This window comes from Grampus griseus (assembly GCF_964374135.1).
Source record: "Grampus griseus genome assembly, chromosome: 1".
Classification (NCBI taxonomy): Eukaryota; Metazoa; Chordata; class Mammalia; order Artiodactyla; family Delphinidae; genus Grampus; species Grampus griseus.
Genome location: NC_139017.1, coordinates 84,180,613 through 84,200,864, shown reverse-complemented (window position 1 = coordinate 84,200,864; position 20,252 = coordinate 84,180,613). Strand labels below are relative to the sequence as shown.

Here is a 20,252-nt window from a genome sequence, read left to right as displayed (position 1 = left end):
TTGCAGAAGCCGCAGACCAGGAGGGGCAGAGGAGGACCCAGCTCGGCTCTGAAGGCCGTGGGCTACATGAAAACTCCCGCGCCCCCTTAGTGTTTGCGACTTGGAAGGCACCCCTTCTGCCATTCCCCTTTCTTGGTGCCGGGAGAAGATAAACGATACTTTTCTACTACTATAGTAGATACATCTCAAATCAGGACTTAGGACTTCAGCGCTTCAGCCCTCACTCCCTCCTAAGGAGCTACTGCACACTCCAGCGGAGGAACGGCGGCGGAGCTCCAGGGGGCTCCCCAAAGAGCTGAGCACCTTAAAGTCCTCCTTAAGGAGCTCCCTGTCTCCAGCCCCGCCCCTCGTGGAGTCCCGCCCCCGACGCGACCTCGTCCTGTGGCACCGATTGGTTGGCTCCTGTGCGTGAAGACGTTGCGTCGTGGGGCGGGGCGGAGGAGCGTTGTCCGTAGGTCCTCAGCCCTGTGTCCTCGGCCACCGCCCCCGCTGCTGACCTGTATCCGCCCCTCGCCTGCCTTTAGAGGGTACAGGCGACAGCAGTTTCTCTAGGTGGTCGAACAGCCGCCAAACGTCTCCGTCGAGCTACTTTTTCTAGTTGGCGGCTCCTCTGGGCTGCGTCCAGGTCGGGGGGGTGGGGAAAAATGGCGCCGGCGCCCCAAGGCGTCCGGGAGGAGCCGCTGCTGGAGTGTGGGTCCGGACTGCTTTCCCGGCTGCTCTTCCTCGCCCAGGCAGTCCTCCTCCTGCTGCCGGCCGCCCGGGCAGGCCTCTGCCCCGCGCCCTGCTCCTGCCGCATCCCTCTGTTGGATTGCAGTCGCAGGAAACTGCCAGCGCCCAGCTGGAGGGCGCTGTCGAGCTCACTGCCCCCCGACGCCGTCAGCCTGTGAGTAGAGTTGCCGGGCGGGGGACCAAAGGAAAGGGGGGTGCTTCCCTTCCTCGAGGGACAGGAGGGAGACGGGCCTGGTCGGAGGGCGCGGCCAGGAGCCTAAGTGCTGAAGGAGAATGCCATTGCGATGTTGTGAGCTTTTTTTTGTTGGGGAGTGGTGGTGGTTGGAGCCTGAAAACCTGGTGTTCAGGTTCTGGAGACTTGTACGAAGACCAGGGTTAAAATTCTTGGGAGCAGGGAGTCTCTGATTTCTGGGCTGGGAGGAGTTGGGGCGGCGATACTGTTAAGGGCTCACTGGTCCTGGGCTCCGGCATTGGCTCTTGAATGGTTGGGGCTCCTCGCTCGTTTTGGGCTGCATCATCCTGTGCATCAGCTTGAATGGTCCCCAAGCACGTGATTTTATAACCACGATCATAAAGACTTAACTGTTTTTTGGCTGTAGTTCAGGTTTTGGCTAATTTTGTGCTGTATTTTCGACAACTGGGTTAAAACTTCATGTGTTAACTACATCCAGTACCACCTTGAACAAATATCTTTATAAATAGCATTTTTGATCTAATTTAGGATTCACCTTGTAAAGAAGGGAAGGCGTATCTGTTACAAAATTAAGTGTTTTGTTTTCAATGCATTTCCTTGTGGCAAAGACCTTAAAAATCAGTCCTCTTTGTTTATGTATGAGAAGCAAGTACAATGGTTGGATGGATGAATTCTTCCGGAGACTCCACTGCAGAGTGATCACCTTGACAGGCCTGTGTTAGTGGCACCTGGAGAGCTCATTAGTCTGAGTCAGCCTGGTGGCATTAGGAGCAACAGTAGGTATTAAATGCTGCAATTATGGGGCTTGTTAACCACTAACATACGGTTATTTCTCTGCCGCTAACTGAGCAATGTATTTTTTTTTTTTTTTTGCGGTACTCGGGCCTCTCACTGTTGTGGCCTCTCCCATTACGGAGCACAGGCTCCGGACGCGCAGGCTCAGCGGCCATGGCTCACGGGCCTAGCTGCTCCGCGGCATGTGGGATGTTCCCAGACAGGGGTACGAACCCGTGTCCCCTGCATTGGCAGGCGGACTCTCAACCACTGCGCCACCAGGGAAGCCCTGAGCAATGTATTTATTGACAGACTTTTAACAGAGTCGTCTCTAAAACAAGACCTGTCACAAAAAAAAAAAAAAAAAGCTCGAGGTGTGATTAAAATATGAGGGGATGTTTGGATTTCCATTGGAAATGGAATACAAATAGAAGGTCTGTCTCTGCAGAGGTTAAAGTGTGTATACATTTGCAAATAGCTTATGTTAGATAGGAAAGGAAACTACCTCATAAATTCCTTGAGAAAATTAAGGTAACTTAAATAACCAAATGTAGTAGCATAGATTTGCAGTGTAATAAGGTGTTTCCTGTTGTTTTATGATAGTGACACCTGTAGCTAATTCTGGTTCTGTTGATGCAAATAACATTTAGCAGTTCATATCAGTTGCAGTATAGTCTGAATTAAACCTAGCATAACATCTTAGTAATGCAGTAACTACCTTTTTCTAAGAAATTCTTGGAACAACTACCTGATTATGACAAACTGAACCTGATTATGACAGACTAAATCTGGTGCAGGTTTAAAAACAACACAATTTCATTTAGCTGTAATTGAAATAAATGTGGCCTACTTTTTAAGATCCTCCATTGGTAGATAAACAATAATTAGAAATAGTTTTAAGATACATTTATTTTGTATCTGCATTTATGTAAGATATATTTATTTTGTGTCTAGGTTTGATTTTTTTTAATCAAGACAAATTGCCTAAAGCCAAGTGACATTCAAAAATTTTAAATGTCCTATAATGAAATTGACATTTTCAGTTGAAGTGAAATGCCTTGGAGAGCAATTCTCTTGTAGAAATGTAATTGGATGGAAGTCTTACATTAGCAGAAGAACTCTTAGAATATTAAAAGATGAGGTTGTGCTGTTTTAAACTGAGAAATGTAATATTTTTCATCAGTTGCCTTCAGCTATAAAACAGGTACATGTGGTTTTCTTTATGTAATTTTGAATTTTTAAAACATATGCAATGCTTTAAATGTATTAGTGATTCAAACTCAAATGCTCAGACTTGCAGCAATCATCAAAAAGATGGTAGACAAAATTCCTTAACCCTGGGTTTTAAACTATGTATCTGCCCCCAGTTACTGGCACAGAGCCCCTGAAACCCTTGTATCAATAATTTCCAAAGTGATAGGAGAACTAGGAGCACCTTTCCTTTTTCTATTTGGTTTTTGACCCTAATTCCTGGCACAGAGCTCCTACATCTCTTGGAATCTCCTGGGTGATAGGAGTATCTTTTGACCTAACGAGGTGACTCTTGGTGGGCTTCTGGATAGCTTCAGGATTGGGGTGGGTCACCAGAAAGACCAAGCTGTGCTTAGAAGCTTGGAACTTCAGCCCCACCCCCCGGATCCTACAGAAGAGGAGAGGGGCTAGAGATTGAGGTAGTAATTGATCATGCCTATGTGGTGAAGCCTCCATAAAAATTTTCAAAGTATGGCGTTCAGAGAGCTTCTGAGTTGGTGAACACACCTACCAGGAGGTATGCTGTGAGGGTGGTGCATCCCAGCTCCATGGAGACAGAAGCTCCTGCACCAGACCCTTCTGGATCTCGCCCTGTGTATCTCTTCCTCTGGCTGTTCATCTGTGTCCTTTATCATGTCTTTTGTTATACAGTTAACCAGTAAACATAAGTAAGTGTTTTCCTGAGTTCTGTGAGGTATTCTAACAGTGCTTGAGTCCAAGGAGGGGGGTCGTGGCAACCTCCAGTTTGTAGCCAAGTTGGACAGAAGTTGTGGGTAACATGGGGAGCTACGACTTGTGATTGGTTTCTGAAGTGGGAGGCCATCTTATGGGACTGAGAGCTTAACCAGTGAGGTCTGCACTAACTCCAGTTAGTGTCAGAATTGAATTGAATTGCAGGACATCTAGCTGGTGTTGGAGAATTGGTTGGTGTGGGGAAAAAGCACACATCTAGTGTCAGAAGTACTGTGTGTGTGAGTAAAGGAAGAAACCAGTGACAAAAATTTTTTGCTTGAGCAAACTTTAGTCAGTTTTAGCAGTATCCCTGCTAAGTTAGTTTAGTAGGAGTCCCCCACCCTCAATGTCTGATCAGATTCCTCCTCCTACACCATCGCCCAGGTGATATCTGAGTACCCTGGTCTGTCTTCAGCAAGAATCCTTTTGGGTCTGTTTAGTTAAAAACCCCCTTACCAGATGTTTTCTCTTAGTAATTTTCCATTCACCGACACCACTCTGCTCCTTAGCTATAAGTTTTCTCTTATTCATGGAGTATTCAGAGTTAAGCCCAATCTCTTTCCCCCACTTTAAAGTTTCATTGTAGTGGTTCCTTTATGTATCGAGAAAGCCCCATCCCCCAAAGTCTTCCTTACCATGCTTTAACAAGTATCATTGAGTATTTTTTTTCCTTTTAACAGTTATGGTGCCACAACTCGGGATAGGATCAGATTCATCATTGGACCCCCGGACCTCTCACCCAGGACCCTAAGTGCGTACCTTTGAAGCCTTTATCTTCACTCCTGACTGATTGATCGGGGATCCATTGTTGAGTCCGACTCCTGAATCATTGCTCCGGACTAACGTCCGTGGAAGCTGGTAAGGACAGATTTTGATTGTTAAGAGTCTGAGTACAGTTGACCTTGAACAACATAGGTTTGAACTGTGTAGGTCCACTTATATGCAGATTTTTTTCAAAAGTAAATACTCCAGTACTACACAGTCCATGGTTGGTTGAATCCATGGATGCAGAACCTTGGATACAAAGGAACTGCACGTATGGAAGGCAATTACAAGTTATATGTGGATTTTTAACTTTGCAGAGGGTCGGTGCTCCTAACCTTAGTGTTGTTCAAAGGTCAACTGTATACTCCAGAAGTTGGGATAGAGTCCCAGATAAACACAGGCTGGGTTAGAGTCCCAGGTTTCTCTGTTTGTAAGAAAGCGCAGTTAGAGTCCTAGGTTTTCTTGTCTGAAAGATACTGGGTTGGAAATCTCTCCTTCCTGGCTCTTTTTTTCCTGAGTGGGGATTATTTATTCCCTGACTCTTTGGGCTGGAAGTCTCTTTCTGGCTCTTTTTTATTATTCCCTGACTCCTTATGCTGGAAGTCTTTCTTCTTGGCTCTCTGTGAGGCCTCTTTGTCCCTCTCTTGGGTCCTGCTTTTCCCATGAGAACTTATTAGATGGCTCAAACCCCCTTCTTGAACCCCTGCTGAGTATATTCTCTGTCTCCCTCCATTCTTGTTGGCATGCTTTTGTTGAGGATAATGTGGAACTTCACTGGCTTCTTTCGGAAACTTGTGATCTCTCTACACTGGCTCCGCTAAGACGTCTCCCTTCTCATTGCTTCTGCTCCTCCTTTGCCCTCTCACCACCTTCAGTATTTCCTCCAATTCCCTTGAATACTATATGTCCTTCTCAAAGCCCCTTCATCCTCTATCCCCTGCCAGACCTTTTTACACCTCAGTCTTTTTTTTTTTTTTGCGGTACGCGGGCCTCTCACTGCTGTGGCCTCTGCTGTTGTGGAGCACAGGCTCCGGACGCGCAGGCTCAGCGGCCATGGCTCACAGGCCCAGCCGCTCCACGGCATGTGGGATCTTCCCGGACCAGGGCACGAACTCGTGTCCCCTGCATCAGCAGGCGGACTCTCAACCACTGTGCCACCAGGGAAGCCCTCCACCTCAGTCTTTATAGTCACTTGATCTTTGGACCCCCTGCCCTCCACTAGAGGCTGTTAAGAAACTTAGGGACCCCCCAAAACAACTACCTGAAGCTGAAAAGGAAAAAGGCTAATTGGAAATAGACTGTATGTTTTCAGCAGTTGGATGGGCTTTGGAGACCTGCCTCTAGATGCCTCTAGGTGTCTCCTTGGTCAACACCTAAAATTTGGTTCATAGCCTCCATAAGATTACATATCAGGGCAACGGAAGGTGGTCTGTACAAAATTGGTAAACAGGTAACCCATACTTGTCCCATTTGCCATAAACACAATTCACATAAAAACATAGAGTAGAGAAAAGACAAGAGATTATTATTTTATATAAACCAGTGAGTTTGTATTACTATGTTTTACTAACTAACTCATGACTAAAATTTTCCAGTGAAAACTTAAGATCTCTATTAGCATCTGTCTGTATGTTTATGTATGTCTGTATATATGTTGTAGAGGTGTGCTGTTTTTCTACTTCTAGATGGTATTACCAAATTAATTTATAAAATCCAATCCTGTTCAAATTAGCTGAGAGATAAATGAGCAGTTACATAAATTAAGTATTCCTGAAACTCTCAGAAACAGAGAAGCTCAGTGTTTTAAGTTTACATTATCTGGGATAATTTTTCGTAAATAAAGCTAATTTGAAAATTGTTGGTAAAATAAGAACAGGCATGTCTTCAGAGTTGTCAGCATTAAATATGGTGCAGACATTAAATCTAAACTAAGAATAAAATGTACAAAAAAAATGAATTGCTTCCTGTATGTCAAGCACAGCAGTAAAATAAAAAAGGGGGAAATACTATGTATGTAACTTTTTAGGTTTTTGCTTTTGTGATGTTTGCCTAACATGCATGTGTTATAAAAAATAGTTAATAGGGAAATAACTTCAGATGATGGCTGGCTTTGTTTGGTGTTGTGTCTGCCTAAAATAAAAATCAAAGTCATTTGTAAGTAAGATAAACTACTGAAACATTCATTATTGAACCTAAATTTAAGTTTATATACTTTTGGCATCTTGTTTTTACATGTTACAAAGAAACAAGATATTTGGATCTATTAGTAAACATTCTTTTGCTACACAAAAATTGTACTAAGAGGAATCATATGCCTCTAGAAATTGCAAAATCGTATATTCAGAAATATACTAGTTTACTACAGAAAACTGATACATGACAGACCACAATTGCCTACTTCCTAGTTTTCTGTTAAAAAAAAGTTTATTAATAGTTAAAAATCATAATCAATATATGTAAATGAAACTACTAGAAACTGTAAGAATGAAGAGAAATAACTTTGTATGCAAGGTATGAAGGATGTGTTTAGTTAAGGGAAAAAAAGATTTTTATTCTAAGGTAGAATGAGTTCCAGAATGAGAAAGAGGAAAAATACAGTACAAAAACTGAATAGATATTAGAAAAATGGTTGTAGAAGATTTGCAGAACAGGAATTTTGTGTTTGGTTAAGTTGCTGAGATTGAATGGATTTATTTGTAAGTTACAAAAAAAAAAGTGAACTTTAATATCAAAAGTGTACTGGAATTCCCTGCTGGTCCAGTGGTTAGGACTCGGTGCTTTCACTGCCTCGGCCTGGGTTCAATCCCTGGTGGGTTCAATCCCTGGTTGGGGAGCTAAGATCCTGCAAGCTGCGCAGTGTGGCCAAAAAACAAACACAAAAGTGTATTGATGCAAAACTAGAATCCCAAAGTTTTATTGGATTGTTGGTCTGTTCTTATTAAGAAACTGTAAAAAGGTTTACCTTTTAAGTAGTCTGCCTAGGAAACAAAGATTTTGTGTCTTATCAAAATAATTTCCTGTGTTTCATGTTGTCTTTATCAGGTCTTTGATTACTCTAAAACATTGAGTTTTCTCAATATTAGAAGAGCTAAGTTTTTTTTTTTTAAACAACTATGTGACTTTCTGTATTTGCCTTTGAAATCTTTTGTCACTTTGTTTAAATGGATAACTAAGTATTGTTTCACAGTGACCTGTGATCTTATTTAGTCAAGTGTTTAAACTTTTCAGTATTTTTGACAACTTCTCAAAATCAAATTCTAAATGGAGTCTTTTTGACTCCATTTAGAATGGAGTCTCGAACTACCTTCGAGACTTTCCAGAGGCCCCTGGAAAATCTCAAAGGATATGTCTCTCACGTTGTAAAAGGATATGTTAAACTAATTAGGTTTATTTGGTATTTTAAATTACATGAGAAGCATAGTCAAATAAATGAGGACAAATATTCTTAGGTTATACACGTACGGATATATGTTACTAATAATAGGTATTCCAGAAAAGTGTGAAGTTCATAGAGATTTGAAATAGCCTTGTTGTCTGGTTATTATGATAACATATTGTATGCCACAGAAATAACTAATTTTTCTTATCAAATGAACTCTCATCAGAACTTTAACCATGGCCATTTTAAGTCTTTTTTCATTCACGGACAAGTTGTTTTACTCTCATTCTTCTCTGAAAGCATAAACAGTCAGCCACAGGCAAGAATGCTCCATGATGCCATCAGTAAGGCCATGCCACGAGATTGAGAGAATTTCCAGAAGTAATGAAGAAGCTGATGGATTTATGAAACTGTTAACCCAAGATCAAGTAGAACAAGAATTAATTACATTGGACTGAATAAACTGATGAGGATGGTTATAATTTTTTTTATCACTCTTTGTTTGAAACATTACTGGTTCTTTAATGTTTTGCTCTTCAGATTTAAATAACCTTTTTCGGACTTCCCTGGTGGCGCAGTGGTTAAGAATCCGCCTGCCAATGCAGGGGACATGGGTTTGAGCCTTGGTCCGGGAAGATCCCACATGCCGCGGAGCAGCTAAGCCCGTGCGCCACAACTACTGAAGCCCGTGCGCCTACAACCGCAACAAGAGAAACCACCACAATGAGAAGCCCATGCACCACAACGAAGAGTAGCCCCCGCTAGCTGCAACTGGAGAAAGCCCCCATGCATCAGTGGAGAGCCAGCGCAGCCAAAAATAAATAAATAAATAAAAAACAAACAAATAAATAACCTTTTTCTTTTCTCTTATGTTATCTATAGCTTACAACAGTAATCTGGTAGATAATACCTTTGTGAACAAAGATGAGACAATTACTTTTTCTCCCTACCTGATTCCTCCAGAATTCAGAAACTTTTAGCCAGTATTCTTATTTTCATGACAATGTGGTAGTTTAAGTTCAATAAGAATGTGCTCTTGTAAGAGGATACAATTGGAAATATAGGTTATATTATCATGGCTTTGACTGAAATGTTATATTTAAGAGTGAACTGTGCATAGAATCTGGTTTAAGGGACTAAGGTTGCCTTCATGGAACCGGTGCTCTTGGAAAAACTGGCCTGCTGTCTGGCTTACAGCATTCTCAGCCTCATAGGTGAGTAAGGAAAGTCACTTCCTGGCAGGTCCAGGAACCTTACGATATCCTGGGGACATCAAGAAGAGAGAGAGTCACCTGAATCTTTAGGAATGGGAGATGAAGTCTGGTGGCTAGTTCCTGAGCTGGCTTCCTAGCCTCGAGAGGCTTTTAAAAACTTAATCTGAGATTCCTTATGAAAAGTTTGAGCAAAACGAACTCAAAAAGAGCCTGCCTATATGGTCAATCACTATTCTTGCTGCACTTACATGAGTAATGAGGACAAATCTAATGAGACCAGAATTATGTAAACAAGAAATAAAAGGTTAACTATAGAGGGAAGTTTTTTTTCTTTCAGTGTAAAACTGTAGTGCACCTTTGTGGCTTCTATCTTGCACACTGGCCAGTCCTTACCACATTCTCAATTCTGGTTTCCTCCAGTATCTGACTCTAACTCTCCAAACTAATGTTTCCAGTTTTTTTTTCCCCCACTCTCCTGACGTGGCATCACTGAGAACTAAAATTGCCCTTTTCCTGAAATCCTGCAAGCTGAAGCTGGATGACTTGATATAAACTTAAAAAAAAAAAAGAGCACAACACATTGTATATGGGCAACCTTTGTGCCTCCTGCTGTGTGGATCACTAACAGAATTCATCAGAACATTTAATGCCATCCATCACCAGAGACATTCAAACTGCAAACCAGGAAACTTCTTCAGGTGGCCACTGCCATCCTCATTCTACCTTTTAAAGATGCTTCAATTTCAAATCTAAGAATCCCAACTGGCTACCCTCTGGACTGAGAAACTGGATCTCTAACTATTAATTTTGGCTTTTATTTTCATAGAAACTCCCCTCATTAAATACCTGACTGCTGGTACCATTGAGCAAATATAATACCAAGTCCCTACAGAAGGTTCACCTGGTCCTTAATGAACAAAAGGCTACTGAATGAGAAAATAGACATATTGTTCAGAGGAAAGAAGAATGTCTCTTCTTTCCTTGAACAAGAAAGGGGCCTGACAAAGATTCTTTGACTAAATTTTGACTACTGAACCACCTTCATCCAGGCTCATCTGTATACTTACTTGTAAAATGCAGTTTTAGCAAGAATCCCTTGATACCTGATCACCCTTGATATCTGATCTGGTTTCTCATGTTCCACCATCCTCCAGGTGATGTCTGATCACCATGGCTTGTCTTCAGCAGGAATCCACTTAAGTCTATTTAGCCAGAACCCCCCTTACCCTTGTTTCCAGTTTTCCATCCACTGATTTTGTCCACCCTGCTCCATGGCTATAAATTCACACTTGCCCCTGCGGTATTTGGAGTTGAGCCCAATTTCTTTCCCCCCACTGCAAAATTTCATCATAGTGGTCCCTATACCCTTACAGATAACTTGCACCACCTTGAATAAAGTCTTTCTTACCAGATTTTAACACGTGTCATTGAATTTTTTTTTTTTTTCTTCTTTTAACACAGAATTTTTCCTAGATGTTTGGTATCACAGGAGTGAGATTTGCTAGAGTGGATCTGGCTAATGGAAATGTGGTTTGGGAAGAGAGGGGATAAAAAGGCAGGGGATCCAGAACCTTTGATTCCTGGGTGACCACATGGTCACCCATGGTATGGAGCGGCAGCTGTGCTGCTCTCAAGTTACTAAAGGTAAAAGTTACCAATGGAATTTAGAGATGGATCCAATTCCTAGCCTCTTGGTTCACTGGATGCATAAGGAAAGGGAAACTAGTAAGAAAAAGATGAACTGTTTAATCCCTTCGTTATTGTGGTAACCAAATTATAATAGCTAAAATTGAAATAATGTAATAAGAAGTAATATGTAAAAGTGAAATTAAAAGAGAGTGCTGGGTCAGACCTTGATGCTGGACCAAGCTCAGATTTCACTAAGTCTGAGCTTTGGTAACTAGCCTCAAAGCTGCCCACCAAGGGAAAAATTAAGCAAGGACAACAGAAAGTACCTCTAAGACCTCTGGCCACCAAGAATGTAGTCAGTGTGCGGGGAGGGCAAAACCAAGAAACTACTGAAATCAGGGAGTACAGTGTGAAGGAGTTGTTTCATTTTGTGGATCAGTAACATCAGCTTCCTGAAGAACCTTTATTAAAATGGACTGTGAGGGACTTCCCTGACAGTCCAGTGCTTAAGACCTCGCCTTCCAATGCAGGGGATGCGGGTTCAATCCTGGTCAGGGAGCTAAGATCCCACATGCCTCACAGCCACAAAAAAAAACCCCCAAAACATAAACCAGAAGCGATATCGTAACAAATTCAATAAAGACTTTAAAAAAAATAAAAAAATAAAAATGGATTGTGAGAGTCATTAATTTAGGAGCAGTATCTGGTTTTAGATGCTGCAGTGGGGAAAAGTGTGTTTGGGTTGATGGAGGATCTGCAGGTCACTATGGAACAATCACTGATGGCCATATGTGATCCAGACACAAAGTAGTTTATTCCTGAGGGAACAGCCAGCCTAATGGATTGGGCAGAAGCCACTGTAAGGTCTGTTTATCCCTGAGAAAGAGGACTGTCTGCCGCCTCCAATAAATGCCAAGTGGAAGCAGATGATATGTTTTGTGTATAAGCCATGTGGGATTATCTTTATGATAATTGGGATATTCACTTGCTGAATGTGCCTGTTACCCAGTCCATGGTAAATGCTGTGATTAAGGGGAAACTCTTACATGGGCACCCCATATAACCTTACTGCTGCAAAACTAGGGGACAGTTGGGGAAGCCTTATGTATTGGCTGCCTCAGCTTCCCCTCTGGATCTTATAAAGATGCTAATAAAAACATTAGGTTAGTTAAGAGAATGAGGAAAGGCAAAGGAGTCAGGGAACTGATGTTAGCAAGGTGGACATTTTTAAACAGTTACTAAGAAATAAGGTGAATAAAGCAAATATTGTTAGGAGCAAAACAAAGGAAATAGGGAAGAATCATGGAATTCAACCCAGCAGAATGGAAGGCTTTAGATGGTTTTAAGAAATGGGATGAATAAAACAGACATTAGTGGGGTTAAAACAAAGCTGTTATTACTGCACTACCCAAGGTTGGGCAGGCTGGAAAGACCTCCTTCTGATCCCCCAACATTAAAGGTCTCCAAAGAAGTCTGCTCTGTTTAGTTTGAAGAAATCTAAAAATCCAAATACTGAGATTGCAGTGAGAAACTTGACCAGCAAACGCTTGGGTCATTGGTTAGGCAGATTAAATGAGATAAAAATTAACAGAAAGGGACACTTTCCTGGCCGTCCAGTGGTTGGGATGCCGTGTTTCCACTGCAGGGGGTGTGGGTTTGATCCCTGGTCGGGGAACTAGGATCCCACATGTCTTGCAGCACAGCCAAAAAATAGAAAAAAAATTGACAAAAGGGCCAGGGTCCCTTGGCTCAGCCCACGAAGGGGGGACCCCAAAACCTTTTGCAGTAGAGTGGATAAAATGGTCAGAAGGTAGAGAAGTTCCCAGGATTTCCTGATAGGAGATCATCTTGCACTGTGGTACCAAAACCCACTGGTGAAACCTGATACAGCTGAGAACATAAAAATATAAGGGTTGATAGGATTATGAAAGTTGGAATGTTTAAACAGGCTTTAAGTTGTATCTTCTTTTTTTTTTTTTTTGCACTATGCGGGCCTCTCACTGTTGTGGCCTATCCGGTTGCGGAGCACAGGCTCCGGATGCGCAGGCCCAGCGGCCATGGCTCACAGGCCCAGCTGCTCCGCAGCATGTGGGATCTTCCCGGACCGGGGCACGAACCCGTATCCCCTGCATCGGCAGGCGGACTCTGAACCACTGCGCCACCAGGGAAGCCCAAGTTGTATCTTCTTTACCTGAGTGTTTTATAGGAATGGGTGTTACGTCTGTATGGGGACTGCTTCCCCTACCTAGTACTCTACAGCCAAAATTTGTTCATATAAGCCCTAATGGAGGCTCTAGTTAAGAATGTAAGGTGAAAGTTTGTAGGAGAATGGTATATTTGATCAGACTTTTACCTGATTGTATAATGAAGATGGACACTGTATCTGGTTGGGGAATGTTTTCTCTACCTAGTGTTGTAAAACAGAAGGCATGTAAATCTACACTTCAAGCAATATTACTAACTGGACACGCTAAATGGGAACCAGTAAGGTGGCCCAAGCCCACCTAGCATAGAATAGAAGCTGGAGTGTTGGTATGGGAAAATTCTCTGTGTGATAACCCTGTGTGTACCTGAGTGCCTCCCAGCAACAGCTTCTAGGACTTTGGACTGGAGAATTTCCAGTTGAAGGGTAGTTACTGGCTTCCTTTGGACATTAATTGAAACTGCCCATATGACTAAAAGTCATGAAGTAATTTTGAAAAGAATCTTGATATCTTGCATAATGTCTGATAAACACTCCAGTGGGGAGGACAGTGCCCAGAAGAGTTTCATAATAAAATGGCAATGGTTTACACAGGATCATACTGTCCAGGGCATGCGAGGAGGATATACTAAAGAATAGGGAGCCTCTGTTCCCTTAGGACTGACTCTGGAACTGTGTGAGGAGCTGCTGGATTATGTTGTCACTTGGAAGTGTCCTATAAACAGCTCATAACTGACCAAAAAAGAGCTGCTTGGTTTGTGAATGACAGTTGCAAGGTGAAGGGACAGCATTCTATTTTGAAGGCCACCACCGATAGAAGAAGGTAAAGACATTAGCTCACTGGGTTGAATTGCATGCTGTTTTCCTAGAGTAATGCAAGAATTGAACAGTGGTAAAAACCCCTGTGTTTGAGTTTTTACTGACTCATGGACAACGGCCTATGGCCAGACCATATGGTCAGGCAGAAGAACAGTGGAAACATGGCCTGTTAAAGGGATGCCCTTATGGGGCATAGCCCTATGGGAATTACCGTGGGAATTTGAAGGATGCATTAAAGTAGGGCTTTGTCGACGTCCACCAGGAGAAGCCCCTTCTAAGTTCAGAAGGTGATTAGAATCACCAGGCAGATACCCCCTGTGTGCTCACTTGAGATGGCCATGTGGGTCCATGAAATGAGTGGATATGGGGGCATTGCAGCAATGCAGAAATGGGCTAAATCCAGACGTATTTCTCTTGTATCGTCTGAGGCACAAAATGACAGTAAGTATTGACAGAATAATGTTCTGTCTGCAAGCAAAAGAGACAGAGATGGCAGATGGCTAAGTGTCAGATTCCTCTGGGGGAAAGGCCTTGAATATAGCTAGTAAGTGAGACTGATGTTGGTAGACCTGGGGGGCTACAAATGAGTCCTGATAGGAATAGACACTGACTCTGGACCAGGCTTTACTTACTTGGTGGTAGATGGAAATATACAAGAGTGCTTTGAAACAACCGGAACAGAAGATAATTGTACCAGTTTGGATGGCTGACCATCATCTCTTCAGACCAAGGAGTACACTTTATAGCCCATAATGTCCAAGAGTGGGCAGAGAGAGAGCCTCCTCAGGGTACTAGTTTGATGGAGAACTAGAATGGGCAATTAAAACATTGGTTATCTAAAATGGGAGAGAAAAAGACATGAAAGGCTGGCTTGTATACCATGAAAGTGTACTCATACTCAACATGGGGTGGGGCTAAAGGAGTGGCCCTACTGTATAGAGTCCTCTTTCTGGTGGGTCTGGGGAAGAGGGTGTGGAATGACTATGCAATTCTTACTAAGGGAGAAGTACTCTGGTGGAACAAGTATACTTTTTTCTTTCTTTCCCCTATTAACTTTCTTCCCCCTGCTTGATGCAGTGGTCATAGGACCAGGCCTGCAAATATAAGTGCTGGAAACATAGATGATTCCTAAGCAAGAAGCTAACTGTAATTTTAAATTTGGGTTCAAGATTCCTAAGTACCTGATGGGGTGGGTTGTGCCTTCACCCCATCTTGCAAAATTGAGGTAAACAGTGAATGCCACTATATTGCCTGGTGGTAAAAAGAGCCCAGGTAGTTCTGTAACTGTGTTACCTTACGCTAAATGAACTGTGGACTGAAGCGGGGGAGCTTGCTAAACTAGTGTTGCTCTTTGCTATCTAGACCAGCACAGTGGCTGAACCTGATGTTCCTTCCGAAGTTGAAAGAGTTTGGGTATACAGGGAGAGAAGGAGCAATAATAGTAGCTGAAGATAAAGAAACAAGTAAATGGGTTGTGTAGTGAGGGAAATCCAATAATAACACCTCAAAAGGGCTCAGAGTAGTCGATTATATCTCTTAATGCAGTTACACCAGATGACTGAAAGAGTGAAACCGTATGTTTGCCTAGACCACACCTGCATTTGGAACCTGACAAGATTAACTGGAAGCCTGCAAACCCGAGTGGCCTTACCTGAAAATTATTTTTCATACCATATGATGATGGACTGGTCCAGTTATTAATGACTGAATGGGATTCTACAACATGCCAGTATCTTTTGAGTATATATATATCGGTCTCTGCCCCTGGCTCCTGGCACACAGCTCCTGAAACCCTTGTAACTTCCAAAGTGATAAGTATTTGGAGTGCCTTTTGTTCTAATATTTGGTCTTTGACCCTGATTCCTGATACACAGCTCCTACATCTCTTGGAATTTTCTGGGTGATAGGGGTGTCTTTTGACCTAATGGGGTGACTCTTGGTGGGCTCCTGGATAGCTTCAGGATTGGGGTGGGTCACCAGAAAGACCAAGCGGTGATTAGAAACTGGGAACTTTCAGCCCCACGCCCCCCATCTTACAGAAGAGGAGAGGGGCTAGAGATTGAGGTAGTAATTGATCATGCCCATGTGATGAAGCCTCCATAAAAATTTTCAAAGTATGGCGTTCAGAGAGCTTGTGAGTTGGTGAACACACCTACCAGGATGTATGCTGTGAGGGTGGTGCATCCCAACTCCATGGAGACAGAAGCTCCTGCACCAGACCCTTCTGGATCTCGCCCTGTGTATCTCTTCCTCTGGCTGTTCATCTGTGTCCTTTATCATGTTGTTTGTCCAGTAAATGTAAGTAAATGTTTTCCTGGGTTCTGTGAGCTGTTCTAGCAGGTGCTTGATTCCAAGGAGGGGGAACCTCCAATTTGTAGCCAACTCGGACAGAATTTGTGGGTAACATAGGGATCTACTGTTTGTGATTGGTGTAGGGGGCAGTCTTGTGGGACTGAGCCCTTAATTTGTGGGGTCTGCAGTAACTCCAGTTAGTGTCAGAGTTGAATTGCAGGATATCCAGCTGGTGTTGGAGAATTGGTTGGTGTGGGGGAAAAAACCCAAAAATATCTGGTGTCAGGAGCATTGTGTGTGTGAGTAAAGATAGAAGTGATTTTTTTCCTAGGCAGAACCTTACTTAGATACTGTCTTTTTTAAAAAGAGTTTATCGTTGGTTTACAATATTGTGTTAGTTTCAGGTGTACAGCAAAGTGATTCATTTATATATATACATACATCCATTCTTTTTCAGATTCTTTTCCCATGTAGGTTATTACAGAATATTGAGTACGAGTTCCCTATGCTATACAGTAGGTCCTTGGTGATCATCTATTTTATGTATAGTAGTGTGTATTTGTTAATCCCAAACTCCTAATTTATCCCTCCCCTCCATGTTTCCCCTTTGGTAACCATACATTTGTTTTCGAAGTGTGTGAGTCTTTCTGTTTTGTAAATAAGTTCATTTGTATCTTTTTTTTTTTTTTAGATTCCACATATAAGTGATATCATATGATATTTGCCTTTCTCTCTCTGACTTGCTTCACTTCATATGGTAATCTCTAGGTCTATCCATGTTGCTGCAAATGTCATTATTTCATTCTTTTTTATGGCTGAGTAATATTCTATTGTATATATTTACTACATCATCTTTATCCATTCCTCTGTCAGTGGACATCTAGGTTGCTTCCGTGTCTTGGCTATTGTAAATAGTGCTGCAGTGAACATTGGGGTGCATGTATCTTTTCCAACTATGGTTTTCTCTGGATATATGCCCGGTAGTGGGATTGCTGGGTCATATGGTAGTTCTAGTTTTAGTTTTATAAGGAACCTCCGTACTGTTCTCCATAGTGGTTGTGCCAGTTCATGGATACTGTCGTTTTTATTTTGGGCCACACCACTCGGCTTGTGGGGTCTTAGTTCCCCGACGAGGGATGGAAGCTGGGTCTCGCAGTTGAGAGCACCGAATCTTAACCACTGGACTGTCAGGGAATTCCCTAGATACTGTCTTTATGCTGCTTCTTTTTTAAAAAAATAAATTTATTTATTATTTATTTTTGGCTGTGTTGGGTCTTAGCTGATGTGTGTGAGCTTTTCTCTAGCTGCGGTGAGCAGGGGCTACTCTTCGTAGCGGTGCCTGGGCTTCTCATTGCGGTGGCTTCTCTTGTTGCGGAGCATGGGCTGTAGGCATGCGGGCTTCAGTAGTTGTGGCACGTGGGCTCAGTAATTGTGGCTCGCAGGCTCTAGAGTGCAGGCTCAGTAGTTGTGGTGCGTGGGCTTAGGTGCTCCGCGGCATGTGGGATCTTCCCGGACCAGGGCTCAAACTCGTGTCCCCTGCATTGGCAGGCAGATTCTCAACCACTGCGCCACCAGGGAAGCCCTGTCTTTATGCTTCTATATGTCAGAAACTCTTTCAAATTTTATTTGGTAGTTTAAAACTTGACTGGATTCTCCATGGCAGAGCTCTGTGTCACATTGTTCTGATTTTACACACGCAGGCACAGACAGACACACACACACACACACACACACACACACACACACACACAGAAGATTGAAAGACCAGATATGTTAGTCAACTTCTTGTTTTTTCAAGTAAGAACGTTAGAACCCCTCTCCTCCAACAATTATTTGCTGTTATGGTCATTTCATGATAGCACCAAAAAATTAGGAAGTACATGATTTTTTTTTTTTTAATTTTTATTTATCTATTTAGTTTTTCGGCCACACAGCATGCAGGATCTTAGTTCCCCGACCGGAGATCGAACCCGTGCCCCCTGCAGTGGAACTGTGGAGTCTTAACCACTGGACCGCCAGAGAAGTCCCAGGAATACATGATTTTAGAGTTAAGGAAAATTCTGTAGATTAACTATATTTAGCTTTATGGAAAACTTGACCTTATTATTTTCGTTTTACTGTTGACTGCTGAAAACTTCATCATGGATTTGGGAACCACTGCTCTACTAGATTAATTGGAAAGAGATGGCAGATGACACTTAGCCACCTGCCATCTCTGTCTCTTTTGCTTGCGACAATACTTACTGTCATTTTGTGCCTCAGAGGGTACAAGAGAAATACGTCTGGATGTCATATGCATTTAGTTGTTACTTCTAGTTTCTTAGTCTCCTCTGTTCTCATAATAGTTACTGTTTAAGATTTGTCCACATTGTTCTTTGGAGTAGTTGTGAACAGATTAGTTCTTCAGCATAGGAAGAGGGCAGTTTATGTTAAATAACTCCAGGAAGTCTTTCAGATTTGCACATAACTTGAGCTTTAACCTCTTTAGCTGTTGCTTTGTGTGAGTGACATTGGTAAAATGTTTTCACTGTTAGTTACAGGTGGAGTTAGCCTCGATTCCTTCAGAGGTCCTGAGCTCACTACCAGTGACTTGCGTGATGTCAAGCAAAAACCGCAGAGCTTTGCCTATACTTCATATTTCTTTCCTAAAAGGGCAAATAATTTGTAGTATCCTTCCGTTCTACATTTTCAGTGATACTGGTAAGGACTGAGATACTCTTTGGAAAATATTCTTAGGTTTTAGAAAGGTAATATGGTAGGGGAGTTGATTTGAGGATGTTTGTTTTTCTGAAAATGAACTCTTCAACCTTCTATTGCATGTAGAGGATACAGGTTGTGAAGAAAACTGAGAGGCAGAAACATAACTTTGACATAACTTGATGCTTTTCAATTGGATAATCCAGCTGGGATGTGAAAAGAAGAATTCACTTTAATTGCTTCAAACCACAAGGTGGTGAACTGAAAATGAGTCCCTTTAAAAAAGGTACAGATTAGATTTCCCCTGTATTAAGGTCCCTCGTATTTACCCCATTTGTTACTATCTACCCTTGTTTTATACCTCCTTCTTCCATTTTGTGTTCCATGATATTTTCACTGCATTTTATGGGGAAGTGAGATTGACTGCGGGGCGGAGCACAGTGAGATTGGCTGTGGGTTTAGAAACGTGGTTTACTCTGTCATCAAACCAAAGTAGGACTTCCCTTTCTTGGCTTCTAGGCCTCTTTAGGTAGGAATCAAGAGGAAACGCTTCTTGCTCTGCCTAATATCATCCTATCCCAGTTCTACACTCCAGAGTGAAGAAGAGCTTATTCCTGGGAAGATTCCCCATGCCTTCCTTGCCCTGACCCTCACATCCTCACCACCAACCAGTATCTGCTGTGAGACCATCAGCCCCAGGCTCATTATGCCCTTTATTCTTGTTCACACCAGTCTCCACAAGAAACTCAGGACTTACAGGTTAACTCTCTTCTCCATAGAAAGCCCCAGCCCTCTTCTTGGCTTTATTTTTGTCTTTAGTAGGCATCATCTTCTGACATGCTACCTATTTTACTTTGTCTTTTCAATAGAATGTAAATGTCACGGGGGCATGGATTTTTATCTGTTCATTCATTGCTATAGAAGAACAGTGACCACCAGTAGGTACTCAAAGGTATTTGTTGAATGAATGCAGCAAATAATTGAATTAAAGAAAACCTTTTGAGGGAGATGAGGAGAAGCTCTCAAAGAAATTAAAGCAGTCCTTTCTCAATTGCTTCTTTATTTTTTTTTGTTTTTTTAAAATTTTATTGGAGTATAGTTGATTTACAATGTTGTAGTAGTTTTAGGTGTACAGCAAAGTGATTCAGTTATACATATATATATATTCATTCTTTTTCAGTTTCTTTACCCATATGGGTTATTACAGAATACTGAGTAGAGTTCTCTGTACTGTGCAGTAGGTCTTGGCTGTTTATCTGTTTTATATATGGTAGTGTGTGTGTGTTAATCCCAAGCTCCTAATTTATCCCCCCTGGCCCCCGCAATGTTTCCCCTTTACTTCTCTAGTTTTTTTTTAAATTTTATTTTTGGCTGCATTGGGTCTTCATTGCTGCGCGCGGGCTTTCTCTAGTTGTGGCAAGCAGGGGCTACTCTTTGTTGTGGTGCATGGGCTTCTTATTGCGGTGGCTTCTCTTGTTGCAGAGCACAGGCGCATGGGCTTCAGTAGTTGTGGCTCGCAGGCTTAGTTGCTCTGCAGCATGTGGGAACTTCCTGGACCAGGGAGCAAACCCGTGT

General features: G+C 42.4%; 1 protein-coding gene across 1 annotated transcript in view; it reads left to right on the top strand.

Moving 5' to 3' along the window:
• The first annotated feature begins 450 nt into the window (after positions 1-450).
• Positions 451-20,252, top strand: part of LRIG2 (leucine rich repeats and immunoglobulin like domains 2) — a 67,257-nt gene continuing 47,455 nt past the window's right edge. Inside the window, exon 1 of the mRNA XM_082670664.1 lies at positions 451-883. Coding sequence (XP_082526790.1) covers positions 645-883 — 239 coding nt within the window. The 5' untranslated portion in view covers positions 451-644. The remainder of the gene's footprint in view (positions 884-20,252) is intronic.